Below are 27,189 nucleotides of genomic sequence, written 5' to 3' on the forward strand. Positions count from 1 at the left end.
GATTTGCAACCCGCCGAAACAGGATCGGTGAAGAAGGAGACCTTCGATCGGTTCGCCATGGACTGTTCTAGGATCAGTAAGGTTTAAATACGACTCTAACCATAGAGCGGTAAGTAAGAATAGTGTCAGTAAACTTGTGTCTGATTCTAGGTTAGTGTTCGTAACCCGAACGGTCCGAATGAAACGGAGGTCTGGACGCTTTTGAGCACATAATTACGGTGGAATATCACGTTTCAAACATAATGGTGGCTTTGGCCTGTCCTGGTATTCATCAAAACAAGTAGATTATCTTTCCTCGCAAAGTCAGCTCTGACTTTTCTACTCGGTTTTATGTGTATATACCTTCTCTCTATGTGAAATAAAAGAAACATTATATCACATACACGTTCTTCGTCAAACGCAGGTGCCGCGACCCAGTCTTTAACGTTACTGGGTGCGGGTGGTTGTAATGCACAGAGTGTAAGAAACATACACGCGCTCCAAACTTCAGCCGCCTCGCGTCGCGGTGACGCTGTCGAAAGCGTCACGTTGGCTCACGTTCCCACCTGTATGTTGAATAAAATGTGATAATGTTGCAATAAGTTCATTAGAAATGCTGATTGTTCGGTCTCCTTTCCTTGTGTGATTTAGTGGTCTTCTTTATTTGGAATAAATAATGGTAATGCTAAGCACATTTAGCATAAATTTGAAAATCAAAGAAGTATCCTACAAAATACCACGTAGGATTTATCAAGTTCAGAATGTCTGGAAACATATAAGCTGAAAAAAATCATAGACTTGTGAATTTTGTGGACTGGGGAAAAAAACAATTCTGTCTATTTTATCATTGTGTATACTCTAGTTTTTTTTTGGAAGTTTCAAAAACATAAATCTGGTGTGTATGATAGAAATGTGTCTTTAAAAGTGTCTTTTTTATTTTCAGAAAAGGAAAATAACATTAGGAGATCAAAATATTAAAGAAATTGGGTTTTTTATAAATTACTTTCATTTATACATGAATCGTGTGGTCAAACTAAAAGCATGTAATGTTTTAAAAACACTGAATTTAATGTAACTTTTTTTTTGTCTTGCAGCTAATATTGTAAAAATGTGATAGATTTGGTTCGTGTGGCACTGAATAAAAATCTTAAAGGGTTAGTTCATCCAAAAACCCAAACTCACCCTCGAGGCATCCTAGGTGTATGTGACTTTCTACTTTCAGACGAATCCAGTCGGAGTTATATTAAAAATTGTCCTGGCTATTCCAAGCTCTATCATTGCGGTCAGCGGGTGCTGCAGTTGAACAGTCCACAAGTCGTCAAATAAAGCGCACACAATAAAACGTGCTTCACATGGATCCGGGGGGGGGTGAACAAAGGCCTCCTGTAGCGAATCCATGTGTTTTTGTAAGAAAAATATCAATATTTCAAACGTAATAAACACTTTTCTATCACTTCCTCCATCTGTCATACGGGGAAGCCGTGCCGGCAGATGACGTAGTACGTCGGCGTCAGCGGGTGCTGCAGTTGAACAGTCCACAAGTCATCAAATAAAGCGCACACAATAAAACGTGCTTCACATGGATCCGGGGGGGTGAACAAAGGCCTCCTGTAGCGAATCCATGTGTTTTTGTAAGAAAAATATCAATATTTCAAACGTAATAAACACTTTTCTATCACTTCCTCCATCTGTCATACGGGGAAGCCGTGCCGGCAGATGACGTAGTACGTCGGCGTTGCGTGATTAGTGATGAACGTGTAGAGAGAACAAAACAAAACTCTGGTCATGAATTAGAAGTACAAACCGAAGATGTGCAAAGAAAAATGTCGGAGGATTTCGATATAAGCCAAGAGGAGACTGGTTTTCCTTTGCTAAAGTAAGGAAACTTTGCTTCCTTTGCTCCTATAAACAAACTCGCGAAACTAGCATAGCTCAGGGGCGCGCGCGCTGCGCATACGTCCTGCGTCGTCCACCGGAACACCTTCCGTGTAAGACAGATACCGGAAGTGAGAGAAAAGTGGTTATTATGTTTGAAATATGGATATTTTTCTTACAAAAACGCATGGATTCACTACAGAAGGCCTTTATTCACCCCCCGGAGCCGTGTGAAGCACGTTTTTATTACGGATGCATGCGCTTTGTTTGACGACTTGTGGACTGTTCAACTGCAGCACCCGCTGACCGCAATGATAGAGCTTGGAATAGCCAGGACAGTTTTTAATACAACTCCGACTGGATTCATCTGAAAGAAGAAAGTCATATACACCTAGGATGCCTCGGGGGTGAGTAAAACACAGGCTAATTTTCATTTTTGGGTGAACTAACCCTTTAACTTAGTATAAAGTCTTAATACCACAAAATTCAACAAATTTAGCCAAGTGTGGATTTAAAATATATAAATAAAAATAAAATGTTAAAATAAAATAAATAGAATAATAATTTAAAAAACTAATTGTCAAAAATCTACATTTACTATTTACTTTCCTAATATATGTTACTGAAATGTTAGCATTTGTAAACTCATCATAAATGAGTAACTTGCTTATTATCTAACTATACTCTTTTTTTGTTTGTTTGTTTTAGATACAAAGTTGCGTTAAAAAGCTGGTCATCACTGTGCTTGTGAGAGGGAAAAAGATGGATCCGTCTGCAGGAATGCACATGTCTGCTGTTCCCCAGAACAATGAAGTGGTCCACGTCTCTGTCGGTAACCCCATTATAACCATGTATCAGCAGCAACCACAGCCTCCAAACATCACACAAATCATCACACAGCACGTGGTACCTCAAGAAGTCTCCTGTCAGGCTATACCGCACACGATCCCATCGCACATCCAAATGCCAATTCACATCCAGACTCAGTCTCACATCCAGCCTGCTCCACATCTGCAGACTCTACCGCAAGGCCACATGGAAGCACAGGCTTATATTCCGACCCAAGACCACGTGTCAACACAAGGTCCATCAGAGGGCCAGAGTGCCGCACCGTCTCAAGATGGTGCAGTGAACTCACTGCAAGTCCCTTTTGCAGATGTAGCCTCCCTGCTGGACCCTAACATGAAGAGCTCAAAGGCTCGCAAATACCAGATCCATTACGATGAGGTGAAGAGGAGATTGGAACCACCTGAGAAGATGTCTCTCCGATCTCTGGCTGCCTATACAAGAGTGAGTCGAGGTCCGGCTAGTAAGAAAACACTCTTGGAGTCTCTAAATGTCTTTGGTCTGTCACCAAGCACCAATACAGCAGTGTCCAGTTCCTTTTCCAAACTAACTGAAGGTACGTCTGAACAATATACTTGGAAAAAGTGAAAAATCAAACCTGTTTGAAAATAAAGGTATTTTATAGTTTTAGTGGCTTTTTGTACATAAAATGAAAGTCATCAGGGTTGTTTTAGACCCCACTGACTGTCATTTTATTGGAAAATCAGTTGATATATGCTTTAAAATATCTTGTTTTGTAGACAAAGGTAAGTCAAACAGCATGAGAGTCAATAAATGATGACAGAGTTGTAATTTTTGGGTAAACTATCCCTTTAAACACAACCAGAATTGAATGTAGACAAGGTTAAAGCAAATTAATTCTACATAACTGCATGAATTTTCATTATTTTCAGGTGACACAGCTGCCCTTTGCAAAGACATGAAGGATTTTGCACTGCAATATGTCGATTATGAGAATATGGCGAAACAGTTGCTACCTGAAACAAACCAAGTGCAGCACTGGTCAAAAATCATTGAAACAAGGTCAATTATTAGTAGGCCTGTACAAATAATAGTAAATGGTTTTGCTGTGATTCAAAAAGTAATTTTGGTTGTTTCTCTGTTTGTTAAACAGGAATTATCTAGAGGAGATGAGGAAGATTTTTAATGACCCTCTGAATACACGTTTGTTCTCCAATGTTACGCATGGTCTTGGTAACGGCATGATGGACGTGGCTCTCAGCATCATAGATAACGTCATCGACCGACAAATCCGAATCCTCTCAGGGAACACCGACCCCAAACCCGAACCTCCGGTGAGAAGGATAAGGAAACGCAACCGCAAGCCCAAAGCCGCCACTGAAGACGGCAAACCTAAAGAAAAGGGCAAAAGGGGACGGAAGAAAGGGAAACAGATGCGGCTGGATTCTGTTGTTCCTGAGGTTCAACAGTCCTCAGAGATGGAGAGCAGCATGTTAACGCTAGTCTCTGTAGGATACGAAACCATTTCCAGTGGACTTAACCCCACCAATGCAGGTCTTGCGTAACATCACGTGCATGAAAGGTGCAAAGAGACACTGAATTCTGAGTGCAAAAAGTTTTTCATAGAAAATTTTAGTTTTATAAATGTTAGACTTCTCTCCTTCTCTCAAGACTGGCTATATTTTGTTTATTTTTTTCTCACAATCTGGTCAATCAAGAAAATAATGTAGGTCTGAGAGGATGTTGGCAGAGATGTTTTTATTTAAACCAATCATGTATTGCCCTCAACCTTTTGTTTTGCCATTTGTGGCAAAGAACAAATGTACACAGACCTTTTTTTTTTTTCAAGCACTATGTTCTATTTTCATAAAATGGTCACAATATCAGTTTCTGTTAGTCTCATTTTAGAATTTTATCTCTGAAGTGTTTTTTGACTCTGTTGTACTTAATCTTACAAACGCCAAGCAATTTAGTTTGAGAATGAACATATCTTCTCTTGGACATTGTTTGATTTTTCGTACTATTTATTTCCTTTTTCTGTTTGTGTCTGATATTTAGTGTATGTGAACAACTGTAGCCTGTACTCTAAGTTTTGCAGATTGCTCATCATATGCTTGTATTAAAGGCATTACCTTTTTTAAGCAATTTGTGTATTTATTACATTTATATTGCTTGCAGAGCGTAAAAGGATCCATTTTAATACAAGACTGAAATGTATTGAATGGATTTATTGCAATTACAAGTGCATATAATTAGGGTTAGGGATTTAAATAAACCCTTAACCCTACGTATTAATTTTATGAGCGTTGCATATCTCACATTATTTGCGCTATGAGCCAGAGATATCTGAAACTGGATTTAAACGACAAAATATGGACAAAATATGAACAAAATATCCTAACATCATAGAGACTTTTTTATATGATCCATTATTAAGTAACATGTAACAATATGTTCATAACCATTCAGAACAGCTTTGCAGCCACATAACATCATATTAGCACTGTGGTGGCAACATTTGCACAGTTATTCAATAATATGTAGTTGCTGTTATAATTAATTTTAATCAAAAAATTTCTGTTTTATACGTCCTCTCAAATATCAATAATAGCTAATTGGTTTGTTTTCAATTATGCTCACTTCAACTGCTTTGTAATCTTTTGTATTTTCACAAAAGATTTCCCCACAAAGCAGCTTTTCTGAATCCCTGGTGAGCATGCAGAGAAAATCCTCACCATGGAGTCAGATTTGTAGCTGAGCCAATGATATTGTTTGTCTGTTGTTCCTCTCTCTCTTCTGCCCTGTAGGAGACGTTTGATGTTGGCGTTCTGCAGTTCACAGTGTCATTTACAGGTGTCCTGTCCACTGTGAGGCTTTCATCAGACTGAGGATTAGGAGTGCATTAGAGTAGGTCTGAATCAGAGCAGGCGGTAGAGAGACAGGGATTGAGAGGAAGAAAATAAATGTGTGATGAGTGAGGGAGGGAGGAGTTTGTTTCGCAAACATACATGTATATACAGCCCGGACAAGAGTGGAAGGAAAACTTATTGCCTATAAAAAGGACAATATTGCACAAATATATACTGATACAAAGCAAGACATGGAGTTGTGTGAGATTTTAGATCAGAAGCATATTATTCTAGACTGCCATGGTAATCCAGGACACAATCAGTGCTGAGAACTAAAGAGGTCATCACAACCTCACACAGACATATGGACAAGATGGGGGCCAGTCGTCCACTACCTAATGCGCCCAAGGGTAAGTAACAACAGCCACAATGGAAACACTGTCTGAAGGATGCACATTTCAATGTACGTTTTGTATTCTCAGACTCACTAAGTGCTGCAATAGAGGCCATCAGTGTGAGCACAGAACTTATCGAGGAAGAACTAAAGCCATATTTGGACACAGTATTCAATGTTGCCATAGAAAGAAGTGAGTATTTCATGTTTTTGTTACTGTATATAATTTAAGATTTAGATTGTTTGTTTGGGACTGGAGAAGTCATGTAGACATGCATAGTACTAGTTGAGTGCTTATGTAACAAAAACTAGGCCCTCTGATCATTATACAGGATGTTATATCTTGTGACATCTCTTAATATAGTATGCCTTTATAAAGTAGTTTCTTTAAAGTAAACGGAAACTGTTGTCAATTGGTATGAGCTTGTTTCAGCTAGTTAGATGCAGAATGTGCCAGCACTTTGAGTGAGTTCTGAAAGCTGCTTAGTGCGTATTGCTATTACACTTTGGCTATACCTGACCGAGGCTACCATCATAAGTTATTATGTGTCTCTCTGGAAAACTTAATTTTGCCTTGGTCAGTTGCAACACTCTAAGTTTGAATATTTTTGCATAATGAACTCCAAACAGTAATATTTGCTGTCATCCTAAGCAAATGGTTTCTTTCATAGCTATGCTGGCTTTGTCTCTTGATCCACTTTGCGTTAAATTTATTCTCACATAGTCAAATAATATAAACTTAAATCAATGTTTGATGTGTAAAAAGCAGGATAATGAACAGTCTGATTATGTACTGAAACGATACAAGACCCTGTGAGGTTTATGTTGCAATAATGAACAAGTGACTGTGCGTTATCCCCTACATATCACAAATCATCCGAGCACAGGTGAGAAATCATAATTAATACATCAACAAGCATAGCTGTGAGAAGGATACACAACTCCTGTGGATTTGAAAACAGAGACACTCTAATCCGCATTTGTCTCTGTGAGAGCCTTTGAGTGACATGAACGATTAGCCAGACTGCTTCTTTGTACACAAGCAACCAGGTGGCCAGCTGTGAGTGATTTCTGTAGTTTGTGGAAACATCATTTGTTAATCTGTGCGTATGTTCACTAAGGACAACTGGATAAGAATGGTCTAGCTAGCATGATGTACACAATTTATCCAATTTGTTGTACTTTCAGAGGGATGGGATATATATTCATAACCGTTTAAAAGTTTGGGGTCAGTACAATTAAAATTAATAATTTTATTCTCCAAGGACACATTAAATTGGTCAACAAAAAGAGAGTAAAGGCATTTATAATTTTACCAAAAAAAAGTATTTTGAAGTTTGTATTCATCAGTGAATCCTAGAAAAATGTCACAGTTACCACAAAACTATTTAGCAGCACAACTGTTTTCAACAGTCATAATAAGAAATGACCTTTTCTTTCAGCATATTGGAAAGTTCATGTGCTGTAAATACAACTTTGCCATTACAGAAATAATTCACATTTAAAAAAAATATTAAAGTAGAGAATGGTTATTAATTGTAATCACATTCCACAATATTATTGTTTTACTGTATTTACTGTATATCAACTAAATGTAGACTTAGAGAGCATAAGACACTTCTTTTAAAAACATGAATACTGTACATATTATTCACCCCAAGCTTTGTGCAATGTGTTTTTCTTGTCCTAGAAAAAGGCATATCAGAGCAGGTGGTAGAAAGTGGGATTCTGCCTGTTCTGGCTCAGATTTTAAGAAGAAAGAGCACACTCACTACTCACACTGCCAGACTGGTAGCTGAACTGGCCAGAGATGGTAAGAACAAATGTATACATACATAATGCATGTGTTTGTTGGTGTAGCCTTGTGGTTTAGAATATGGGCTGGGCTGTAACCGAAAGGTTGAACTCAAGAGATGATCCATGAACGAGACCTACACCATTACCTTAGGTTGCTTGTGGGTTTGTTTCTCTAATAAGTTGCACTGGATAAACTGCAAATTTTGCAAATAATGGGAGCTTGATATCTAACTTAATACTTATGTATTGACTGTATTGACTGATTATTGATTCTATAATTCCATCTTTCTTTAGCTCCTGTGAGAGAGCAATGCTTTGAGACAGGCATTGTATCTGCCCTTGTGACCTTACTGCTAAGCCAAGACCAGGACCTTCTCCTTCACGTTAGCCAGGCCATCGCCAGGATTTGCTATGACAGCAGTGAGTGAACCTGAACTTTTGCCCTGTTCTTCTAACCACAGGTCTTAATGGCGGTACTGATGTGAGAGCATTAGTCATACTTTAGTATGTCATTGAGTAAGACTCAGATTTTTTTTATGACATTTGTAGCACCCTATTTACCATCACAAAGGTATTAACCCCCAGTTGATCTGAATTGATCTGTTTCAGAGGCATTCTGAATCTGAGAGGATGTGACTCAGATGTGTAGTTTCAGAAAATAAAGCTTTTGAGAATGCATCAGTTTGTCATTGGCAACAATAGTGTATTTGGATGCTTTCCACATTGTGATTTTGCTGGAACAGGCAGCGTTCACGAAAAGTGGAGTGCACAAAAGCTGTGTGTGAACATTGTCAGATAATATTTAAATCTAAATAATTTAATGGCAGGATTTTGAGTGAAATTACCTTATCTGTTTCAGCAAACATCAAGAGAGATTATACAATCATAGATTTTTTTAAAGGGATACTTTACCAAAAATGGAAAATTCTGTCATCAGTGTTACCTTTTTCTTTTTTTGTCTATCTAACAAAGCTAAAGGGGTTTCAATGTTGTTTTTATTCTTCAAAATGAGGCATGATGACAGAATTTTCATTTTTGGGTCCAGTATCCCTCTGATAAATCACATATTTTCAGTCTGCAATCTGTATCTTGATGCTGACCCTTGACGTTGGGATTTAAGAGATTATTCTCTTGCCAGACTTGCAGCAGGAGCGATTCCTGAGGCTCGGAGCTGTCCCACGACTGGTGTCGGTTCTTCTCCAGTACAGTGAGAACGAGGCACTGCTGAGCTCTTGCCTTCTGGCCCTTTGTAACCTGGCCGACATGGGCGAAGAAGATGGCACTATGCTCTCCTGGGAGAAAGGGGCGTATTTCGGCGAGGGGGAGCGGGTTTTCCGTGGCACCTCACGGTGCTCTTTTGGCTTCTCTTCAGCTGTGACGGTGGTCAGGCTGAAACAGTGGACTAACGGCCAGTACTCTGTGGCAGTAGAAGTGCTTCAAAGGTGCTCCACAATGCTGTGGGGCGCAAAAAACGGCCACCAGACTGGACACCGCTTACCGAACTTTGCCCACCTAGGCAGCTGCCCCAAATTGTATAAAGTTATCAAATGCTCAGTGAAGAACATACCGAGAAACAGGAATCTGAGGGCAGCAGTGCTTCATACCCTCTTGTGAGGCTTCATTGTAGTGCTTTTGGACTATTAATGAACGTCTGAGGTGGCCTGGTGTAAACCACATCCCAATATTTAAGGAGCTCATTTCAGCCATTCATAATAAAGAATGGATCTGAAAGCACAAACATAGAATATAATTGCTCTCAGTTTCCAGTTGCTCAGATGTCACGTCTAAACCTGAGAGTACCAGTCGAGAGACAAAATCACAAGCCAGGTCACAAGACATGTTGTGTCCAAGCAGTTTTAAAAAATCCTACAGATCTACGCTGGCTATACACAGAACATGAGAACAGGTGGACGCCGAGCTGCAATCTGCTAGCCTTTCTGAACTCTGTGATTAGTCCATAAGAGGCCTTACAGTAGTAGATTATCCAGACCCAGTGTTCAGGGTCAGAGCAGCTACACTCACCCAGGTCACAATATGCAACCGTGTTGCAAAATGCACCAAAGGAAATAGATTAACAGATGAGAATCGTGATTTATGTTTACAGTCTTTGGGTCCAAACTAGGGATGCACCGATATGAAAAGTTTGGCCGCCAAACACAGTCCATGTGAAAGCAGGCTTAACTAATGAGCTACATTTAAGCAGTGTTACATATAATTGGGTTTTAAATTAATAACTGCAAAAAGTTGATGTCCATGAATAATCAAGTAGAAACCCCCTGCGAAATTGGCCTATGCCCATGTTACATGCATGTAGGCCCAGAAGGGGTGGGGGATTTCACACTGTGTGCAGTGTTCCCACAAACATGAAAAATGTGGAACTATTAAGAGAATACTAATATTGTGTGACTAGATTTTGCTTTTGTGTAGAGAAAACTTGCTACTCTACACTCTTAAAAATAAAGGTGCTTCAAAAGGTTCTTCAAGCGATGCCATAGAAGAACCATTTTTGGTTCCACAAAGAGCCATTCAGTCAAAGGTTCTTTAAAGAACCATCTCTTTCTTACCTTTTTATAATCTGAAGAACCTTCTTTCGCCACAAAGAACCCTTTGTGAAACAGAAAGGTTCTTCAGATGTTAAAGGTTCTTTATGGAACAATTTAGACAAAAAGGTTCTTCTATGGCATCGTGAAGCACCTTTATTTTTAAGAGTGTACTGTTCAAAAGTTTGGGGTCTGTAAGTGGGTTGAATTTTCTCTTATACTCACCAAGGCCGCATATACAGTATTTGATCAAAAATACAGTAAAAACAGTAATATTATGAAATATTATAACAACTTAAAATAACTGTTTCTAATTGAATATATTTTCAAAAGTAATTTATTCTTTTGATGGCAAAACTGAATTTATAGCCATTACTCCAGTCTTCAGTGTCACATGATCCTTCAGAAATCATTCTAATATGCGTATTTGGTGCTCAAGAAACATTTCAGTATTATTTGATAAATAGAAAGTTTAAAAGAACAGCCATTATTTAAAATAGACTTTTTGTAACATTATATAATATATATATATTTTTTACTGTCACTTTTGATCAGTTGAATACTTATTATTATTTTAAACTTTACTGATCCCAAACTTTTGAATGGTAGTGTATGTCCAAATTGTGAGCGAATCATTCTATTCAATAAACCAATCAAACCAGTTCACAAATTGGTCTGAACGATTCAGTATCAATATCTGTGACCCTACATAGGAAAAGAGGATTGAAGAATGGATGGATGGATGCAAATCAATCTGAATCCAAATGAAACAAAAATCTTATCCATTATTCATAAACAAATGGAATGGAAATGGAAATCCGTGGGTTAAAAGTGTGAGAACCCTATGGTACAACTGGACTGTATTTTTACCTCCTGCATCAAGTCACACAGTTGTTCTGATGGGCTTTGAGGAGCAAACTGTTATTTAAAATAATGTAATTAAACACAAAGTTCATTCAGCAAATGTATGCTATCAATAAACCTTTTCTTTTGACTTTGTTTAATTTCATTAGATTTTCTGACATCAGTCTTGTACTGAAAAAAAACACTTCCACCTTAAAGATAAGAAAAAAGGCTACCATTGTTTTCAAAGAGAGGAGGGAGGTGGCATTGAGTTTGTAGCATGTTGTTCATTGAGGGTCCTGTACTGTGTCAGCGCATCCCAGCGGATGCCATTGCCTGACCAGCTCCTGTGGTTTGCTGACCATGTCGTTCCAGTGTTCCAGCTCTCTGCCCCTCGCATACATGAACGGCCCAATCACCACAATGCCCAACAACACTGCCAGTAAAGACAAAATATAGTGACTGAGTACAGATACATAGGTATATTATAATGGTGCCTTTAAAATAATTGTTATGTCTAAGACCACTGGTGAATGGGGAATGAAACAGTATATTTCTATTATATATTTTTTAAATAATTTCTAATTACATATGTAACCCTGGACCACAAAACCTGTCATAAGTAGCACAGGTATATTTGTAGCAATGGCCAACAATAAATTGGATTTTATTTTATGCCAAAAATCATTAGGATATTAATTAAAGATCATGTTCCATGAAGATATTTTGTAAATTTCCTACCGCAAATATATAAAAACTTAATTTTTGATTAGTAATATGCTTTATTAAGAACTTTATTTGGACAACTTTAAAGACGATTTTCTCAATATTTAGATTTTTTTTTGCACCCTCAGATTCCACATTTTCAAATAGTTGTATATCAGCCAAATATTGTCCTATCCTAACAAACCATACGTCAATGGAAAGCTTATTTATTCAGATGATGTAGAAATCTCAATTTCAAAAAATTTACCCTTATGACTGGTTTTGTGGTCCATGGTCACATATTATAATATCAGTATAAAAATTTGACTTAAATTGAGTTTCATTGAAAAATTACCATGATCAGCATATCAATTTAATTACTGACCTAGAAATAGTGCAGAATCTTTAATATGTGTTATTCATTTTACATTAATATTGGTTTGTTTTAAATATTTCAGAAATTGTGTACATTTTTTTTTTTTTTTTTTAGTCAGCCAGTTGTGATCAATCAAATTTGGGTATGGTATTATTATTATTAATAGGGTTTAGTATTTTTTATATGCTATCATAGTTTTTATTAATATGTTTGTTGTATGTGTTTGTCATTTTTTTGTAGTTTTTGTTTTTTCAAAATATTACTATTTACGTTTCATTTATTTTTATTCCAGTTTTAGTTATAGCTCAGTTTTTTTATCAATTAGTAACTGTAGTGCAAATTAAAATTAAATCTCTTAGTAACCTAGGCAACATTTCTTATTTTCATTTAGTGTAAGTTTTTTCATCTAATTAAATTTTATTTCAATAAACAAAGGTGTTTTTAGTAGTATTAGTTAATGATAATAACCTTGTTTTTTATTGGAGGTTTTTTAAACCCTTTCATTATGGTTCCCTCTAATATTTTTTATTTCACATATTTAACATAATACTTTGTCTTCTTATATTATTTCTTGGAAAGGACTGATTGACAGTTACCGGGCTCCTCTGTGCTGGGCTGCTGGAGCTGTAGGGTCAGACAGGCTGTGTCCAGCTGCATGGGGAGGAGTCTGAAGCTAAGCCTCTCATTAAAGGATGGATTATTTCCTTTCGCTACAGTGGTCCACTTGTTCCTCACCACCTGAGTATGTATCTTCAGAGAGACCTGGGCACACACACCTGTACCATCCATTTTACATTCAAGTTAAAGGTGCACAAAGACTGCTTGTCACTGTATTGTATTCTTTATTGCTCAGTTTCTCACCTGCATCACTGCAACATTGCAAACCTCGCGCTCGTTGAACAACCACAGTGAGGCGGTGTAGAGACTGATTGTAGTTCAAAGACACCTGGATGTCACCGTTTTTTGAAAGGGGCTACAACAGCAGTAAAAAGAACACATTAGTACAGCACTCTTTCCCCAAAGTGATTAAAGGGATGGTTTACCCTAAAATTAAAATGTCGTTTTTTTTACCCTCATGTCATTTCAAACCTGAATGATTTACTTTCTTCTGTTGAAATGTTTATTTTGTGTTCCACAGAAGAAATTCACACAGGTTTGGAAAGACATGAAGGCGAGTAAATGATGACAGAATTTGAATGTCTGTGTAAGCGATTCCTTTAATATTATAGTGTCATACTTGATCACTTTCATTGTCCAGATCCCTCCACTGCACTTTGCCTGCCATCTCCTTCAGTTCAGAAAATCTGAGCGGGATCAGGACTAGACCTACAAGACGGTGTTTCTTCTGATGGTCCACAGTGTACATGCTCATACTCAGAGAGCACTGGTCGACACAGCTATTAGATACCTGTTAGAAGGCATAGGAATCAGCTTACAGGCCTTATTTTGACTGTACCATTCAAACGTTTTGGGTCACGATTTTTTTTTTTTTAAAGAAATTAATACTTTATTTAGCAAGGATGCATTAAAGTGATCAACTTACAGTAAAGACATCTATAATGTTACAAAACAATTCTATTTCAAATAAATGCTGTTTTTTTTTTTTTTTTACTGAAATGTATTGCCATTTCCCCCCAAAATATTAAGATTAAAATGTCAGCACTATTGCAGATTGTTTTATTAATAGTTTGAATTCTTTCTTTTTTTTTTGTTATATTTTACATATTTATTTATTTAAGTTTTAGTATTTTTGTGATTTTGTCACTTTTATTATTATTATTTTTTAAAGTGTCTATAAAGTTTTTTTATGGTTTTAGTTCTAGTTAACTATAATAACCTTGTTGAACAGCAAATTAGCATATTAGAAAGATTTCTGAAGGATCGCGTGACACTGAAGACTGGAGTAATGATGCTAAAAATTCAGCTTTGCCACCACAGGAATAAATTACATTTTAAAGGGGTCATATGATGCTTTTTTAAAGATCATTATTTTGTGTATTTGGTGTAACAGAATATGTTGACATGCTTTAATGTTCAAAAAACACATTATTTTTCAAATACTGTACATTATTGTAGGCCCTCTATGCCCCGCCTCTCTCAAACGCTTCGTTTTCTACAAAGTCCCTCCTTCCGACAAGCGCAGTCTGCTCGGATTGGTCAGCTGATCCAGTGCATTGTGATTGGCCGAACACCGCAAGCACTCGTCGGAAATGTAACGCCCCTTACCATAATCGCAGCTTCATCTTTCAAAATAAATGTAAAGACAGAGCCCGAAAGGGGAACAGAGTTGCGTGACAGACACAGTGATGAAGCTGGTATGTGTTTGCAGTACACAAGCCATGGTTAAGACAGCTGACTCCACTGTGATGTGACCCCCTCCTCTCTCGCGCGCTCTCGCGCTCGCTCTCTCTCCCTCTCTCTCTCACACACGCGCACACACACACACACACACACACGCAATGCACAAAACTCCGCATTTGAACAGTCAATAGCAAATACTTAAACTAATAACAAAACAGTAGCTGATTCAGAAGCGCCAGATTGTCATAGCAAAGTCAGAATTACCTCCTCTCCTAGGTTCACGAAACGGTCGTCCATAAAATGCATTGCTGTTCTGTTGTAAGTAATCTTAAAGATTCCTAAATGCATCTACTTCCGGAAGGCCAAATAAGTGCTTTTGCTTTCGCACAGAAACACACAGCGTCTCCCTGACATGCTGCATCAACACTAACTGCGGTTACAGAAACCACGCCTTCTTTCTTTGCATGAACATTTGGGCGGCATTATGCTAATATTTCCACATAGTGAGGTAGATATGTGGGGAGTGTTAGAATGAGCCGTTTTAGGGGGGCGTGGCAGAGTCTTAACTTTGATAAAGAATATCTCTTTGGTTTTGAGACTTTAGTCGTTGCAACTTCAGGGATCTTATCTATGCACAATCAGCTTGTAACACTCCAAAGAGAAAGGAAAACTTGAAATCGCATCATATGACCCCTTTAAAATATATTTAAATAGACACCATGAATTTTAATTTGGAATAATATTTCACAGTATTTCTGTTTTACTGTATCTAGACAGATAAATGCAGTCTTGTTGAGAATAAGAGACATTTTATTTATATTTATACAGATTTCATAAACATTAAATAATCAGCAGCTTGTTTATCAGCTTGTCGCAAACTTGTATGGAACCCAGAATATGCTCAGAGGAATACAAACTTATTTACTAACTAACAAAGTAAAGGAGATTTCCTACAAAATAATTCATAAGTTCTATCCTGCAAAGCATTACATGAAAAAATTCAAAAGTGATATTTCCTCCAGTTGCTCTTTTTGTGATGACTCTGTTGAAACTGTTGTTCATCTCTTTTGGAACTGTCCATTTACAAAGAAATTTTGGCAAGATGTTTTAAGTTTCATTAGGAGTAACATTTATAATGAATGTATTCTGTTTTGGAAGGACGTAGTATTGGGTTTTATTGAGTATGAACAATCTAAAAGGAAACAGTTTTATGTAGTGAATCTGATTTTGCTTCTTGCTAAATTTCACATCCACAAATGCAAATATTCAAACTCTAGACCTCTCTTTTTTGTTTTTATAAAATATTTTGAGCAATACCTTTCATTAATCCAGTTGTCTAAGAACAAAAAAGCCTTAAAAACTTTATCTATCTGTAACTCTTTTCCTATCTTTAATGACATGTAAATCTCAATTTTATTCTTTCAGTTTGTAATGTATTAACAACCCCCTTTTTCTTTTTTTTTCCTTGTTCTTTTTCTTTCTTTTTTGTTATTATTGTTGATCTTTTTTATGTTAATGGATGTATTATTCTATGTGTACTATTCTTGATTTCTGAGCATTAATAAAAAATATTAAATGCTCAGAGGAATGACGCAGGAAACCTGCTTGCAATGGCCAGTAGATGGAGACATCAACTATGAAATTTCTTCTCTAATTTCAAAAAGTTTCTCCATTATTTAAAACAAAAATATTTTTGAAAATAAATTCACAAACAAATCAAGAAACTTTAGTTAAATGCACTTGTATTTCCATATAATGGGGAAGATTGATGATGTACCCACATACAGAGAGACGAAGACTGCCAATGTTTATCAGGAGAGACTCTTTACCTGAAACACAAAGGTGTCGTTGAACTGCGGATGACAACCTTTCCGTCGTGCTTTGGCTTGACGGTGTCGTCGGTCATCAGACGGCAACAGCTGCAGTTTTACCAGTGTGACATTACCCTGGCACTGAGCGGGCAGGTTAGCAGCACGGAGCAGAGAAACCACCAGCTGCTCTCTCTCCTGCTGATACTGCAGAGCGAACCACAGACGAACAGCTGAGCCATTGGGAAGAGCCCATTCACTGGGCTCCTCTGGGAGCTGGTACAGGTCTGGTCTTAGGCTGCCCAGGGGGAACCAACCTCAAGAACCACATAGAGCAGAATGAGAAACAGTCAAAACATTCTCTTTATACTTTCTTTGTATCATTGTTTCTGATGCCTAATGCCTATATTGCAGTCCTGACATACTCCCTACTGTCAGAGAGCCTCGCTGGGTGTGCAGATCTGGATGGAGTTCCCATTCGTCAGCACGCTCCGTTTCTTCTTTCCCCTTGTTTAGTTGAGGTGTTCTCTTGAATCGAGGAGGCACAAAGAAAGGAACACCACCTGAGCTGTGAAAATTCATAGATAAGAATGGGTAGATGCACTTCAATCCACATTTCATAGGGAATGCTATAAGAGAGATCAGAGCCAGATGTCACACTTTAATTAAAATATAAATTTTTCTATTATATAAATTTTATTTTACATTTTTATATTATTTATTAACTTATTATGCTTATTTACCAATCTCACACATTTTACGTTACTAAATGTGAACTTTTATATCTATTTATTATATTTATTTTATATTTGTATTTATATTATTATTTATATTATTTATTATTTATATTAGTTTTTTACTCTGGCTTATTTACAGATGTCACATATTTTATGTTATTAAAATGTGAATTTTTATATCTATTTATTATTTTTAGTTATTTTAAACTTTTATATTATTTATTTACACATGATTTTACAAATAAATGTTTATGTCTGCATATAATGTGTATTTATATATTATATAATGTGTATTTTATAGCTGCATATAATTTTATTAAGAAATAAAAATAAACACAAAAAGTAAATAAGTCTATAATAAATAAAATTTTTCTACTTTTTCATTGTATTATTTATTTACTTATTACTTATTGTTTGTTTGTATGTTTATTTTCTTACACTTTTATATCTGCATATAATGTATATGTAGGTTAAAATGCAAATAAATAAATGCTATAATAATAGCTTTTAATATAGTAACATAAATTAATAATAATATTTATTAATTGACATTTAATTAGGAAATACAAATAAATAATATAAAAATTCACATTTTAGTAAAGTAAAATGTGTGACATATAGCACCAATCTCTCTAATACCATGAAGGATTGGCTAAAAAAAAACTGTTCTACTGCTAGAGAAAATGTCTTTGTGCTCACAAAACGTTATTAGTCCTTGTGACAACTAGTCCCAGGCTCCCTTTACTGCTAAAAAAAAGCCCAAGAGCTTGAATAGGATGTATTTATTCAATTTAGTTCACCTTACATTGCAATGATACTGTATACAGCTTGTATTCTTGCTATTTCTAGACAAGCAACAACTATTATTTACCCATAGCTGCTGCTCTGTGATGTCTGAAGCACTGGAGTGGTGCATCGTGGGATTGTGGGGGTGGTAGGTATCAGTCCCCTGTAGAGTGTTTGATTTCGTTTCTTCCTCCACAGTAGATACACTGACAGGCCAAACAGCAACAGGAACAGAAATGCTGCAGACAGTCCACAAGCCAGTGCTACAAGTGGATCTAATGGCACAAACACAAAACAAACTCAGCGGCCAGTCACCCTCCCCTCTCACTCAGTGTTTCATACAACAGAGAACATGGCTTTGCATTAACTAAACCTGCTGTGTGACACCATTGGACAGTCTCATTCTCTCATGCCTTTTGAATAGAAGTGTCAAGTGTCTTGTGTCAACACACTTTAGTGGAGACCTGCATGCAAGAGGTGGGGCACATTGTGTTTTTGCTGCTCAAGAAACACAGTATTTCTAGAGCAACAGCCTGTTTTATACTTTACTGTAGGAGATTTACTGCAGCCACCTGGAGGGTGAACCAGAACTTCCTAACAGGTATTGTAGTCATTTAATACAGCTCATAGTTTAGAAATTGAGAGTGAAATTTACATAAATCTTGAATATTATATAATAATATACTAAATACTATATTATAGTATCTCTTTAAGACTTGCTGTGATTAGTCAAGGATTTAAAAAAGGATCTGTACACTAATTAAATGTAAGCAAACAAGCTTAATGTTATAGTATTATTTGAAGAGTTTATTTGCAAAAACAGATAACTCAGTTTTGTTAAAATTTCAAAAATCATGTTTTTTATTATGTAATCACATTTTTATTGTGTTTTATTGTGTTAGTTAGCTGTAATGTTTAGTTATTTTTTAACCTAATCAAAATAACCCAACTGCGGTTAGATTGAGATTAACTGGAATGCACAATGAAAAAACTTGATTTCTGAGAATCGTTAAAAACGGAGTTACCTGTTTTTGCAAATGAACTCTTCATTTTATGAAAAAAAAGAAATATAAGGAGTTTTCTGATTTTATGAAAAACATGTCATTTTAACATTTATATATATATATATATATATATATTATATTTTTAAAAATCTGAAAATAATTCTGTAATCTTAAGCTTGTTTGCTTACTTTTACATTGAATTAGTATACAGATCCATGTTTAAATATGAGATAGTTCACTCAAAAAATAAAACTCTGTCATCATTTACTCACGCTCATGTCGTTCCAAATCTGTATGATTTCCTTTTTTCTTTGAAACATTAAAAGATGATATTTTGACTATTGTCCATACAGTGTTCAATGGGCTCTGATGCTCTCATTTTAGGATAGATCCATTCTTTAAAATATCTACTTTTGTGCTCAAATGATGATAGAATTAACATTTTTGGGTGAACTCTCCCTTTAAATAATATTTTGACATTCACAGCTGTTTCTCGGATAGTAACTGGTTAAGTTAAGTTTTTTTACATAAGCTAAAAGGGAGAGCTTGTATATATGCATTTAAGCAGCATACTCTCATAATTGCATATTTTAAGGGCACTTTGCCTCACTGGTCAATAATTGTTCAATTGGACATGAAGATTATTAGTGTACAGGGGTCAACCATCTGCTCAGCAGTGTCACATTAGCATGCACAGAAATACATGTCGCTATGACAGCACTAGACCCTCATGTCTGGTAAAGTAAGCTTCTGTGCAACTAACATACATAGCATGTAATAACGTGTCTAGAGCAGCTTACATTAAGTTGTATAAGATGATCAAATATTTGCAGCCTGGTAAAACAAACAATGTCATCTGTTTGTCTTAAAGATCCACTATCACATAGTAATATATCTGTGTAAAATAGGTCTCAAGTATAGTTTGTACAACAGTTTCTAATAATCTTCTACTCACCGGCCATGGATGGCCACAGTCTGTCTAAATCCTAACTGAATAAAGTCTCTCTTTCTCTCCAGTAGAGTCAGTGTGAATCACCGGTTTCTCATTTTGCCCAGAGGCCATCTCATGGGCGCTCTTGCCGATGTCCCATTGAGAGTAAGCTGTGTCTTCTGACAGCCTGGTCACCCTACAGCAGGGTACTACAGTCCCCCTGAGGCTTCCCAGGATAGTTAATCAACACCGAACACTGGCTCAAGCAGGTGAGCGATATGAGCTCTGCCAGTTGCAGTATTTATTTCCAAACAGACACAAAACCTTGATGCAGTTCAGTGAGCATACAAACTGTGACTGTTTACAGGCAATTAGCAAGCTAAAAGGACTTCCAAATAAAAGTGGCAATTGCTGAAAGCTATTCTGAAATGTTTAATTGAACAATGGATGTGACTTCAGTAATATGATTTGATCTCAGTGAATCAGCCACCACAGGGCTCATAGACTGTGGTTTAATAACTACAGATTGAATGTTATGGTGTCTGCAACAGCTGCATTCACTAAGCGTTAATGAATAACTCTTGGAAAACAGGGGAAGTTTATCAAGGCTGCAATCAGGCGACACGTCTGCTTTTCCCACAATACCTCTAAATGTGGTTAACTTGCATGGAGTTTCAAGACATTTGATTGCAATAAAAACACCAGTTACTTACTCTAAACTCATCTCGGATACTGTATGTAGTAGCATAAACCTAATTGAATTGAGTAAAGTCCAATAAAATTTGATGTGTCAAAGTAACTGATGTTGGATCTTGGCTGGCAAGAGCTAGCTAGCAACAGTGCATGTTAGCACCTTAATATCTAGTTCTATGCAAAGCATGCTGGGAACCCTGTCCAGTTTCAGATTATGTCAACAAAAATGTTAATGTAGTCTCAACACAAATGGATTTAGTAATCTGCATTTTATAAACAAACTGGGCAATGAAGTTAAGATAAAATATTTAAGAATTTTGTCCCAACTAATTTTCAGTAAACTGAAAAAGCAGCAAAAATGTTTTATATATATATTAGACCATATATAGTATGTATCATATTTCCAGTATTATATCTAATAATAAAACACATTTGTCTGTAAGAAGTAATCATCTTATATCATGCACTGAAAGTGAACAATTTAAAGGTATAGTTCACCCCAAAATCTTGTCATAATTGACCCTTCGCAAAGACCCTCCCCCTTACTGTTACTACGCCTGACAAGCCACACATCATGTTCTCACGCAGTGAAAAACTTATTGTAGAGCAAAGGACAATGGACAACGTGGAGGACAATGACAACGTGCCGACAACAAAGTATCAGCTTTCAAATTTTGCCATTTTTTAAAAAGAAATTCAAACAATAAATCCATTTTGTTTATGTGTCGTGACAGATCGCGGTAGCACCTCAGTTCAAGTGGCTTGTGAACCGATCATCTCTTCCTCTTTACTAGTTATAGCACGAAATAAGCATGAATGAACATAAGAAGGTATCTTGTTTCAACCGCGGAAAGACGTCAGTACACACCATTTTTCAAGTTCAAGTCCACCGACGTTAATCTCGTTAATACTCTCCTGTCTGGTTTGTTTGTCGGACAAAATGGCAGATTCAGTGTTATGATTGGTCAGATCGCCTGTCAATCAAAATCCTTGCAAAGGGTGAATTGACTTACTTTCATGACATTCCAGACCTGTGTGACTACTTTCTCTGTGGAAAACACACACACACACACACAAAAGAAAACAGAATTTTTTTGTACATATACTTAAAGTCATTGGGAACCCCAGCATTCTTCAAAATATTTTATTCTGTGTTCTGCAGAAAAAAAGAAAGTCATACAGGTTTGAACCGACATGAGTACAGATGAGAACAGAATTTTCATTTTTGGGTGAACTATCACTTTAAGTTAACTTAAAGGAGTCTTGCCTAATATAACATTCAATTAAGGCTGGGCATAAGAGTTTATAATTCCAGTGGAAATACACCTGACACAACTGATTTAATGTATCAACAAATAGACAGCATCTGTGTTATTATGCCAACAAAATGTCGTTACAGCAACTGGTCCCAAATGTCTCCGTAAATAAGGAAAAAAACGTTCTGGTTTGTTCAAAGGCGATTAAAAACTTAAACAATGTAACTTCAGCATGTTTATACACAAAACAACATGTCAGGATTCTGCCTTTACGTAACCTCTGAACCGGAGTTATTATGGAACAGGCGACCTGTGAGTTTGCAATGCCAAGTATATGGACATGTGAATCAGAAAGATGAGTCACAGACATATATCATAATGGTTTCTTGGCACCACAAGCCCTTCTTTCAAAGGGACTGTTTTCATTGTTCCCATGACAACTTAAAAAAAAGACGTGATGAAAATTCATTGGGTTCCTATTGAGCATGGCTGTTTCTATAGCAACAGGAAGAGAGAGACTGGATGAGTAAGTGGCAGGAGCCACGAGTGTGTGAGAATGAACATGTGTGTGTAAGAACGATAGAGTATTTATTGTATTGATTTGGAAGGATATCTGATTTCCTTTTGTGACATCTCAATAGTACCTACCTGTTCTTCCTCTAAATCCCACTTCTCACCCCACACACACACTTTTTTACACAATTGTGCTCCCCTCCATTGGGCATACAGCGCTCCTTGCCACCCACCATTTCTGTCTGTGTGTTTTTGCACCTCCTCCCCCCTCCACGGTGGATTTCCTCTCAGAGAGGGAGCGTGTGGTGTGTAATCAGATGACAACGACTGATAATCCAGCAATACACCCACTTTGTCCTGTTCACTTAGAGTGGAGAGAGAGAGCAGGAGTGGAGGAGAGGAAAGAAGTGAAGGAGGCGGGATCCGTCTGGGCAGAGGGGAAGGAGACGAGAGGAGGAAGTGGGAGGTATGTACGTGTGCATGTGTTTGTGTGGAGGGAGGGAGGTTGTTGACTTACCTGTGGCCATGAGGGAAACCGTAGCTGTGTCTTCATAAAGTAAGTGCTGCTCAGTTTGAAAGGAAATGGTAGAACGAGGCTTTAAAAAAAGGGAAGTGAAGATGAAAAGGAAGGAAAGACAAAGGGTGACACAAGGTCTTGACTGGATCGTGTATGTTTGCTAATAAAATCAAAAGGTGAGATCTTTCTTGTTTGATTTTCTTGTAGGGAATGAGAGGTTCACTGGAGTGTTTATATTTATGTGTGTGTGTGTGTGTGTTTGTGTCACAGTCTGGCGCCAGTACAGGTGTATGGTTGTCTGCAAGGATGGAGGTTAGACTGTGGGTTGAGGTGGAAGAGGAGGATTAACAGTGAACACCTTGCCTATTATTTTTAGATGCAGTGGGAAGATAAGTATCATGTTTTCCCATGATAACTGTGGAGAGATAACATCTGTCATTCTGTTAGAGTTGTGGTCATTTGTTCAGGTTATTTTTAAGATTGGTTCTGCTTTATTATTATTATTATTTTGTAACTCTCACCAAATGATATACTTATTAGTGTTAAAAAAAAGCGTGTTGAAAACCTGTTGCACAGTAGTGTTACCCTGCAGATACATTTTATGATAATATCATTTTTTGTAGATTTTCTGCAGTTTATGTGATGGAAGATGAACACTGGCTTTGGCAAACATCAGCTTTCTGCTCCCATAGAACCATACACCTTTTCTTGAGAACATGGTATCTGAATTATAGAAAAGTCTATTACACACTTAGGTAGATGAAAGCATAGTTCACTACAGTGTTTAAAAAATAAAAACAATTCTACACAAGTTTTGTAGAACTTTGTGAATGTTGTGTGTTCCAATTCTGCAGAAATCTGCTGAGCTTTCTTAGAGAGTTCTAAGAGAGTTCTACATATGCAGAATCTGTGTGGGTATCCTTGGAAGTTAGATTTATATGGTATGATTCAGCAAGTAGTCACAGGGACATAAACAGATGGTGATGGCCTAATGATTAAGAATCCGAGCAGACAACACAAAGGTTGCCAGTTTATTTCTGAGTTTACTCCTTCTGAAATGCCAGTATCTTTGAGGCACTTAATCTCTGGTTGCTTCACATGAAATATTACTTCACTTAGTGCATTGCAAGTTGCTTTAAAATGGCAAGTAACCACTACATTGTAAAATTACGTACAGTATTGAAGTGTGCCTTGAATAACTGTACAGATTAGAGTGCGAGTGTGTTGTAGTTTGGACTCAGCAGTATGTGTGTGTTGACAGTAGGGAGTGACAGACCCAAAAGTGTCTCCCAAAAAATCTGCTGGAGTGACTGAAGTGTGATGTAAACATGAACAGGCCAGACACACATTCACTCATAGCTCTCGATTTCCTGGAAACGAGAAACACACTTACAGTAATGATTTGAAGTCCATTAAAGTATGGCACAGTTTGTAAATTTACAGTAAGCCTACTGTCCTTATGTGACCATGTGGAGTGGAATCAGCCACCTGTGCTGGAGCACGATGTGGATTAATGTCCTTTTGAGAGGAGCTGGCATTCCCATGTTGTAGCTAATGATCTTAAGACTGAAATTGGGCTTATCCGTCTGTAATCTGGTCAATCACTCAAGGGAGAGATACATAGGCATCCCCCTGTCCTATTCACTTTAATCTATGTGCTGTAAGGACAAAATAAATCTTAGCTTTATCTATCGTAAAAGTAAAGTTTTAAGGGTCATTCAAATTCAACGTATTGCCTAGTAGACAACTAAATAGTGGAACATTTGGTGTGCTTCTTCATCTTAAGAAACTTATAATTGTTTAAATTATGTTGTGTAAATAATAAATGTTTATAATTGTATGTCTTTCTTTACCAGTACTTTATTCACTATGGAGGAAAGACAAAGACCTACATCTGAGATCTACCTCCCAAGCATCAGTCTTGGATCTGCTGATGCTGAAACAGTGGAGAACCATGAGTTGCCATTCATTTCTTTATCCAAAAGCTCGACCGAAATGGTGAGTGGACCTCCTCAACGAATGGATCTGGCATGGTACCGTCAGAACTTGCGTAAGAGTGTCAGCAGTGCAGCATGTACTCAAAGGCCTATCAGTCTGGGTGGACCGTCGTCAGGAGTCCCTGTGAACATTTGTGACCATGAACAGGGGAGCATGTGCAGTGGCAACAGCACCCCTGAGACTGTAATCTGGCTTGGAGGACCTGCAAGATCCTGGAGTGTCATGGAGGATTCACCCAGAAGAATTCCAATGCAAGATCCACTCTTGGGGCAAAATCAGGTCCATAGTGGTGTGAAGTGTGTGCCACACTCACCATCCACAAATAGAGATTTAAGGATGAAGGGTCGGATGTGCAGGGAGGGATGTTGTCCATGTTGCGGACCTGCAGAGAACCTGACAGGGTGCAGCTGTTGCAGAGTGCCTTGTAGAATGAGTTCTTCGGGTCTGAGCAACAACTTCACACCACAGGGAACAAATACAGAAGACCATGCTCAGAGCAACTGTGAAAGTCATCATTTAACTGCATGCCACAGTTCTACCTGTTCTGGTCACATGATGAACACTGCCTGTTTGAGAAATACTTGCAGTGTTGTTCCATGCTCTGGACATTTGATAGCACAGCCACCTTGTGCAGGGAGCCCTTGTGCAGGACAAAGATCACTGCTGCATTCAGGCTTGCTCGGTTTTCCACCACTTGTGTCCTCAGTCAGCGAGACCAGACTTGACAGCCGCAGTACAGGCCATTTCTGTGGATCTGAGTTTAGGGGGCAGAACTCTTCTCGCCTTCGACTAGACAGAACAGGCCAGACTGGTTTTAACAGGACAGTCAAAGATGCCACTACCATGACATCTGACCATGAGCTCAGAGATGTTGGTGTGCAAACCATGTCTGATTCCCTTGCTTCCCCTCTTTCTCATGTGTTTCCTGAAATTAGTTTAAGAGCGGATCCTATTTCAGAAGCACCTTCGGAGCGCATGTGTCATAGGACCCCTGTGAAGGAGGTGGAATGGGATGCTGAGGGTATGACATGGGAGGTGTATGGTGCAGCTGTGGACCCTGAAGAGCTTGGCCTAGCAATTCAAAGGCATCTGGAACTTCAGATCAAAGAGACTGCAGCTGCGGCAGCTGCGGCAGCTGCGGCTACTCAAACGCAAGACTCCACGGACAATGTCAGCAGCCTGGCACTGCAGCCCAGGCGACGGAAGAAGAGCGAAGGCATTATAAGAACACTGCGCAGTTCAGCGTGTTGCTCTAATCCCAGTACTGTGGGAGACTAAAGTGATCATTGAAGGTCTGGAGATTGCCTTTTCAGTTTGTGGATGCCTAGGTTAGGTAAAGAAAGGTACAGGCTTTTCCTGGAAGATGGAAATGGATTGAGAATGGCATTTATATTTATTTAGCTAAAGAAAATGGTCCTTAAATTATATCTCTAAATATTCCAAAGCCTTGTCTGCTTAGTTGAAGCTATTAAAGCTCCACTGTTGGTTAGGTAGAGCAGTGATGTTCAGAGATACATTGCAAGCTAGCGTTGCGTAGAGCTACCATTCAAAGTTTACATATAATGGGGTGTTTCTACCTTACTTCACACATGGCCTTGTCCCTGTCTTGACCTCCAACGTATTTTTTAGATGCCCCTTTTGGCCCAAAATACCAAAATAAAGATTTTGGTGAGCACTGAGTATTTTCATTTTTTTAAATGCTATTTATAGGTTAAAAATGTCTTGTTGTACTTGTTGGATTTTGTCAAGCAAACAACAGATTACTGAACATTAGCTATGGGGTACATTAAAATTAGCAAAACCCTTGGACACCCTGAAGGGCTCCCTGGAGTATGATCTGAAGGCCACTTCTAGTTATTCAATGCGCTAGCCCTCAAAACACACAATGGATTTAGATTTCTTTGTTTTCTGGTCTCACAGATTCATGGTGTTAAACCCTTTATAGTCAATGATAATCAATCAGTACTAAATGGCAGAATTTTTCTTCGTTTTTTTTTTTTCACAGATTCTGTGGCTGTAGAAATATAATTTACAAACAACTATCAATTTACAACAATCTATGTTGTTACTGAATTCACTGATCTTGATGCAAATGGTGATTGGTCCAGTGTCGGTTTTGCCTGGTGGATTAGAGTGGGCTCAAGGCCAAAATCAATCCACAGAGCTAAAAATATGAATGCTCATGAGGTTTGTGGGTGTGTAAAGCTAGGTTCTTTTCAGGCCTACTGATGATTAGCAAATATAGACTCAAGGTCAATGTTCATGCACTTATATAGTACATTATGAGCTAAAACTAAGCCCCAGTCCTGGTTCTATGCTCAGGGACGATCTCTTAGTCAATTAAAAAAGTAAAACATGTACATTTTGATTTTGTTGCCAAAACTTAAAGTGAAAAAAAATAAAATCTTTCCACTATTTTCATGTCATGATTTAATAATGAAGAATAATTTGTGGTTGCGTTCTATTTAGAAAGTGTAAGG

General features: G+C 37.6%; 4 protein-coding genes across 8 annotated transcripts; 3 read left to right on the forward strand and 1 right to left on the reverse strand.

Moving 5' to 3' along the window:
• The first annotated feature begins 14 nt into the window (after window positions 1-14).
• Window positions 15-4,756, forward strand: LOC107601426 (transcription factor AP-2-alpha-like). The gene is made up of 4 exons (XM_016293592.1): window positions 15-109; window positions 2,563-3,256; window positions 3,594-3,723; window positions 3,815-4,756. Exons 2-4 carry the CDS (start codon window positions 2,617-2,619, stop codon window positions 4,224-4,226), a joined length of 1,182 nt encoding a protein of 393 aa, XP_016149078.1. The 5' UTR covers window positions 15-109; window positions 2,563-2,616; the 3' UTR covers window positions 4,227-4,756.
• A 712-nt stretch (window positions 4,757-5,468) lies between these two features.
• Window positions 5,469-19,987, reverse strand: syt15 (synaptotagmin XV). 4 transcript variants are annotated; one of them, XR_001610933.1, is made up of 9 exons: window positions 19,757-19,987; window positions 17,883-18,072; window positions 16,700-16,842; window positions 16,296-16,591; window positions 13,403-13,573; window positions 13,027-13,138; window positions 12,762-12,941; window positions 11,321-11,520; window positions 5,469-5,574 (listed from the first exon to the last, which is right to left on the reverse strand). XR_001610933.1 is itself a non-coding variant. In XM_016293593.1 (8 exons), exons 1-8 carry the CDS (start codon window positions 19,761-19,763, stop codon window positions 11,372-11,374), a joined length of 1,248 nt encoding a protein of 415 aa, XP_016149079.1. In that variant the 5' UTR covers window positions 19,764-19,987; the 3' UTR covers window positions 10,961-11,371. The 4 variants fall into 4 exon arrangements, 3 of the variants coding, with proteins under 3 accessions (XP_016149079.1, XP_016149081.1, XP_016149082.1); XM_016293593.1 differs by lacking the exon at window positions 5,469-5,574 and having other exon boundaries at window positions 10,961-11,520; XM_016293595.1 differs by lacking the exons at window positions 5,469-5,574; window positions 19,757-19,987 and having other exon boundaries at window positions 10,961-11,520; window positions 16,700-16,837; window positions 17,883-17,934.
• LOC107601429 (uncharacterized) lies at window positions 5,500-9,845 on the forward strand. Of its 2 annotated transcripts, XM_016293597.1 has the most exons (5): window positions 5,507-5,920; window positions 5,993-6,097; window positions 7,595-7,717; window positions 7,996-8,121; window positions 8,840-9,845. In XM_016293597.1, exons 1-5 carry the CDS (start codon window positions 5,875-5,877, stop codon window positions 9,313-9,315), a joined length of 876 nt encoding a protein of 291 aa, XP_016149083.1. In that variant the 5' UTR covers window positions 5,507-5,874; the 3' UTR covers window positions 9,316-9,845. The 2 variants fall into 2 exon arrangements, with proteins under 2 accessions (XP_016149084.1, XP_016149083.1); XM_016293598.1 differs by lacking the exon at window positions 7,996-8,121 and having other exon boundaries at window positions 5,500-5,920.
• On the forward strand, window positions 19,762-26,677 carry LOC107601405 (uncharacterized). Its single transcript, XM_016293570.1, has 4 exons — window positions 19,762-19,774; window positions 19,903-20,001; window positions 22,564-22,660; window positions 24,568-26,677. Exons 1-4 carry the CDS (start codon window positions 19,762-19,764, stop codon window positions 25,985-25,987), a joined length of 1,629 nt encoding a protein of 542 aa, XP_016149056.1. The 3' UTR covers window positions 25,988-26,677.
• Window positions 26,678-27,189: the final 512 nt, after the last annotated feature.

The sequence above is a fragment of the Sinocyclocheilus grahami genome, unplaced genomic scaffold (assembly GCF_001515645.1).
Source record: "Sinocyclocheilus grahami isolate Dianchi unplaced genomic scaffold, SAMN03320097.WGS_v1.1 scaffold305.1, whole genome shotgun sequence".
In the NCBI taxonomy this organism is placed as follows: domain Eukaryota; kingdom Metazoa; phylum Chordata; class Actinopteri; order Cypriniformes; family Cyprinidae; genus Sinocyclocheilus; species Sinocyclocheilus grahami.

Excerpts from the sequence above, each read along its gene's own strand:
- LOC107601426 (XM_016293592.1), top strand. The coding sequence starts at position 2,617 with ATGGATCCGTCTGCAGGAATGCACATGTCTGCTGTTCCCCAGAACAAT. Across the intron at positions 3,257-3,593 it reads CTTTTCCAAACTAACTGAAG|GTGACACAGCTGCCCTTTGC; the intron begins GTACGTCTGAAC and ends CATTATTTTCAG. Across the intron at positions 3,724-3,814 it reads TCAAAAATCATTGAAACAAG|GAATTATCTAGAGGAGATGA; the intron begins GTCAATTATTAG and ends TTTGTTAAACAG.
- LOC107601429 (XM_016293597.1), top strand. The coding sequence starts at position 5,875 with ATGGACAAGATGGGGGCCAGTCGTCCACTACCTAATGCGCCCAAGG. Across the intron at positions 6,098-7,594 it reads CAATGTTGCCATAGAAAGAA|AAAAAGGCATATCAGAGCAG; the intron begins GTGAGTATTTCA and ends TTCTTGTCCTAG. Across the intron at positions 8,122-8,839 it reads CAGGATTTGCTATGACAGCA|ACTTGCAGCAGGAGCGATTC; the intron begins GTGAGTGAACCT and ends TTCTCTTGCCAG.
- LOC107601405 (XM_016293570.1), top strand. Across the intron at positions 20,002-22,563 it reads CCGAACACTGGCTCAAGCAG|AGTGGAGAGAGAGAGCAGGA; the intron begins GTGAGCGATATG and ends CTGTTCACTTAG. Across the intron at positions 22,661-24,567 it reads ACGAGAGGAGGAAGTGGGAG|TACTTTATTCACTATGGAGG; the intron begins GTATGTACGTGT and ends TTTCTTTACCAG.
- syt15 (XM_016293593.1), bottom strand. Across the intron at positions 13,574-16,295 it reads ACGACACCTTTGTGTTTCAG|GTATCTAATAGCTGTGTCGA; the intron begins GTAAAGAGTCTC and ends GCCTTCTAACAG. Across the intron at positions 12,942-13,026 it reads GCAATGTTGCAGTGATGCAG|GTGTGTGTGCCCAGGTCTCT; the intron begins GTGAGAAACTGA and ends TGGATGGTACAG.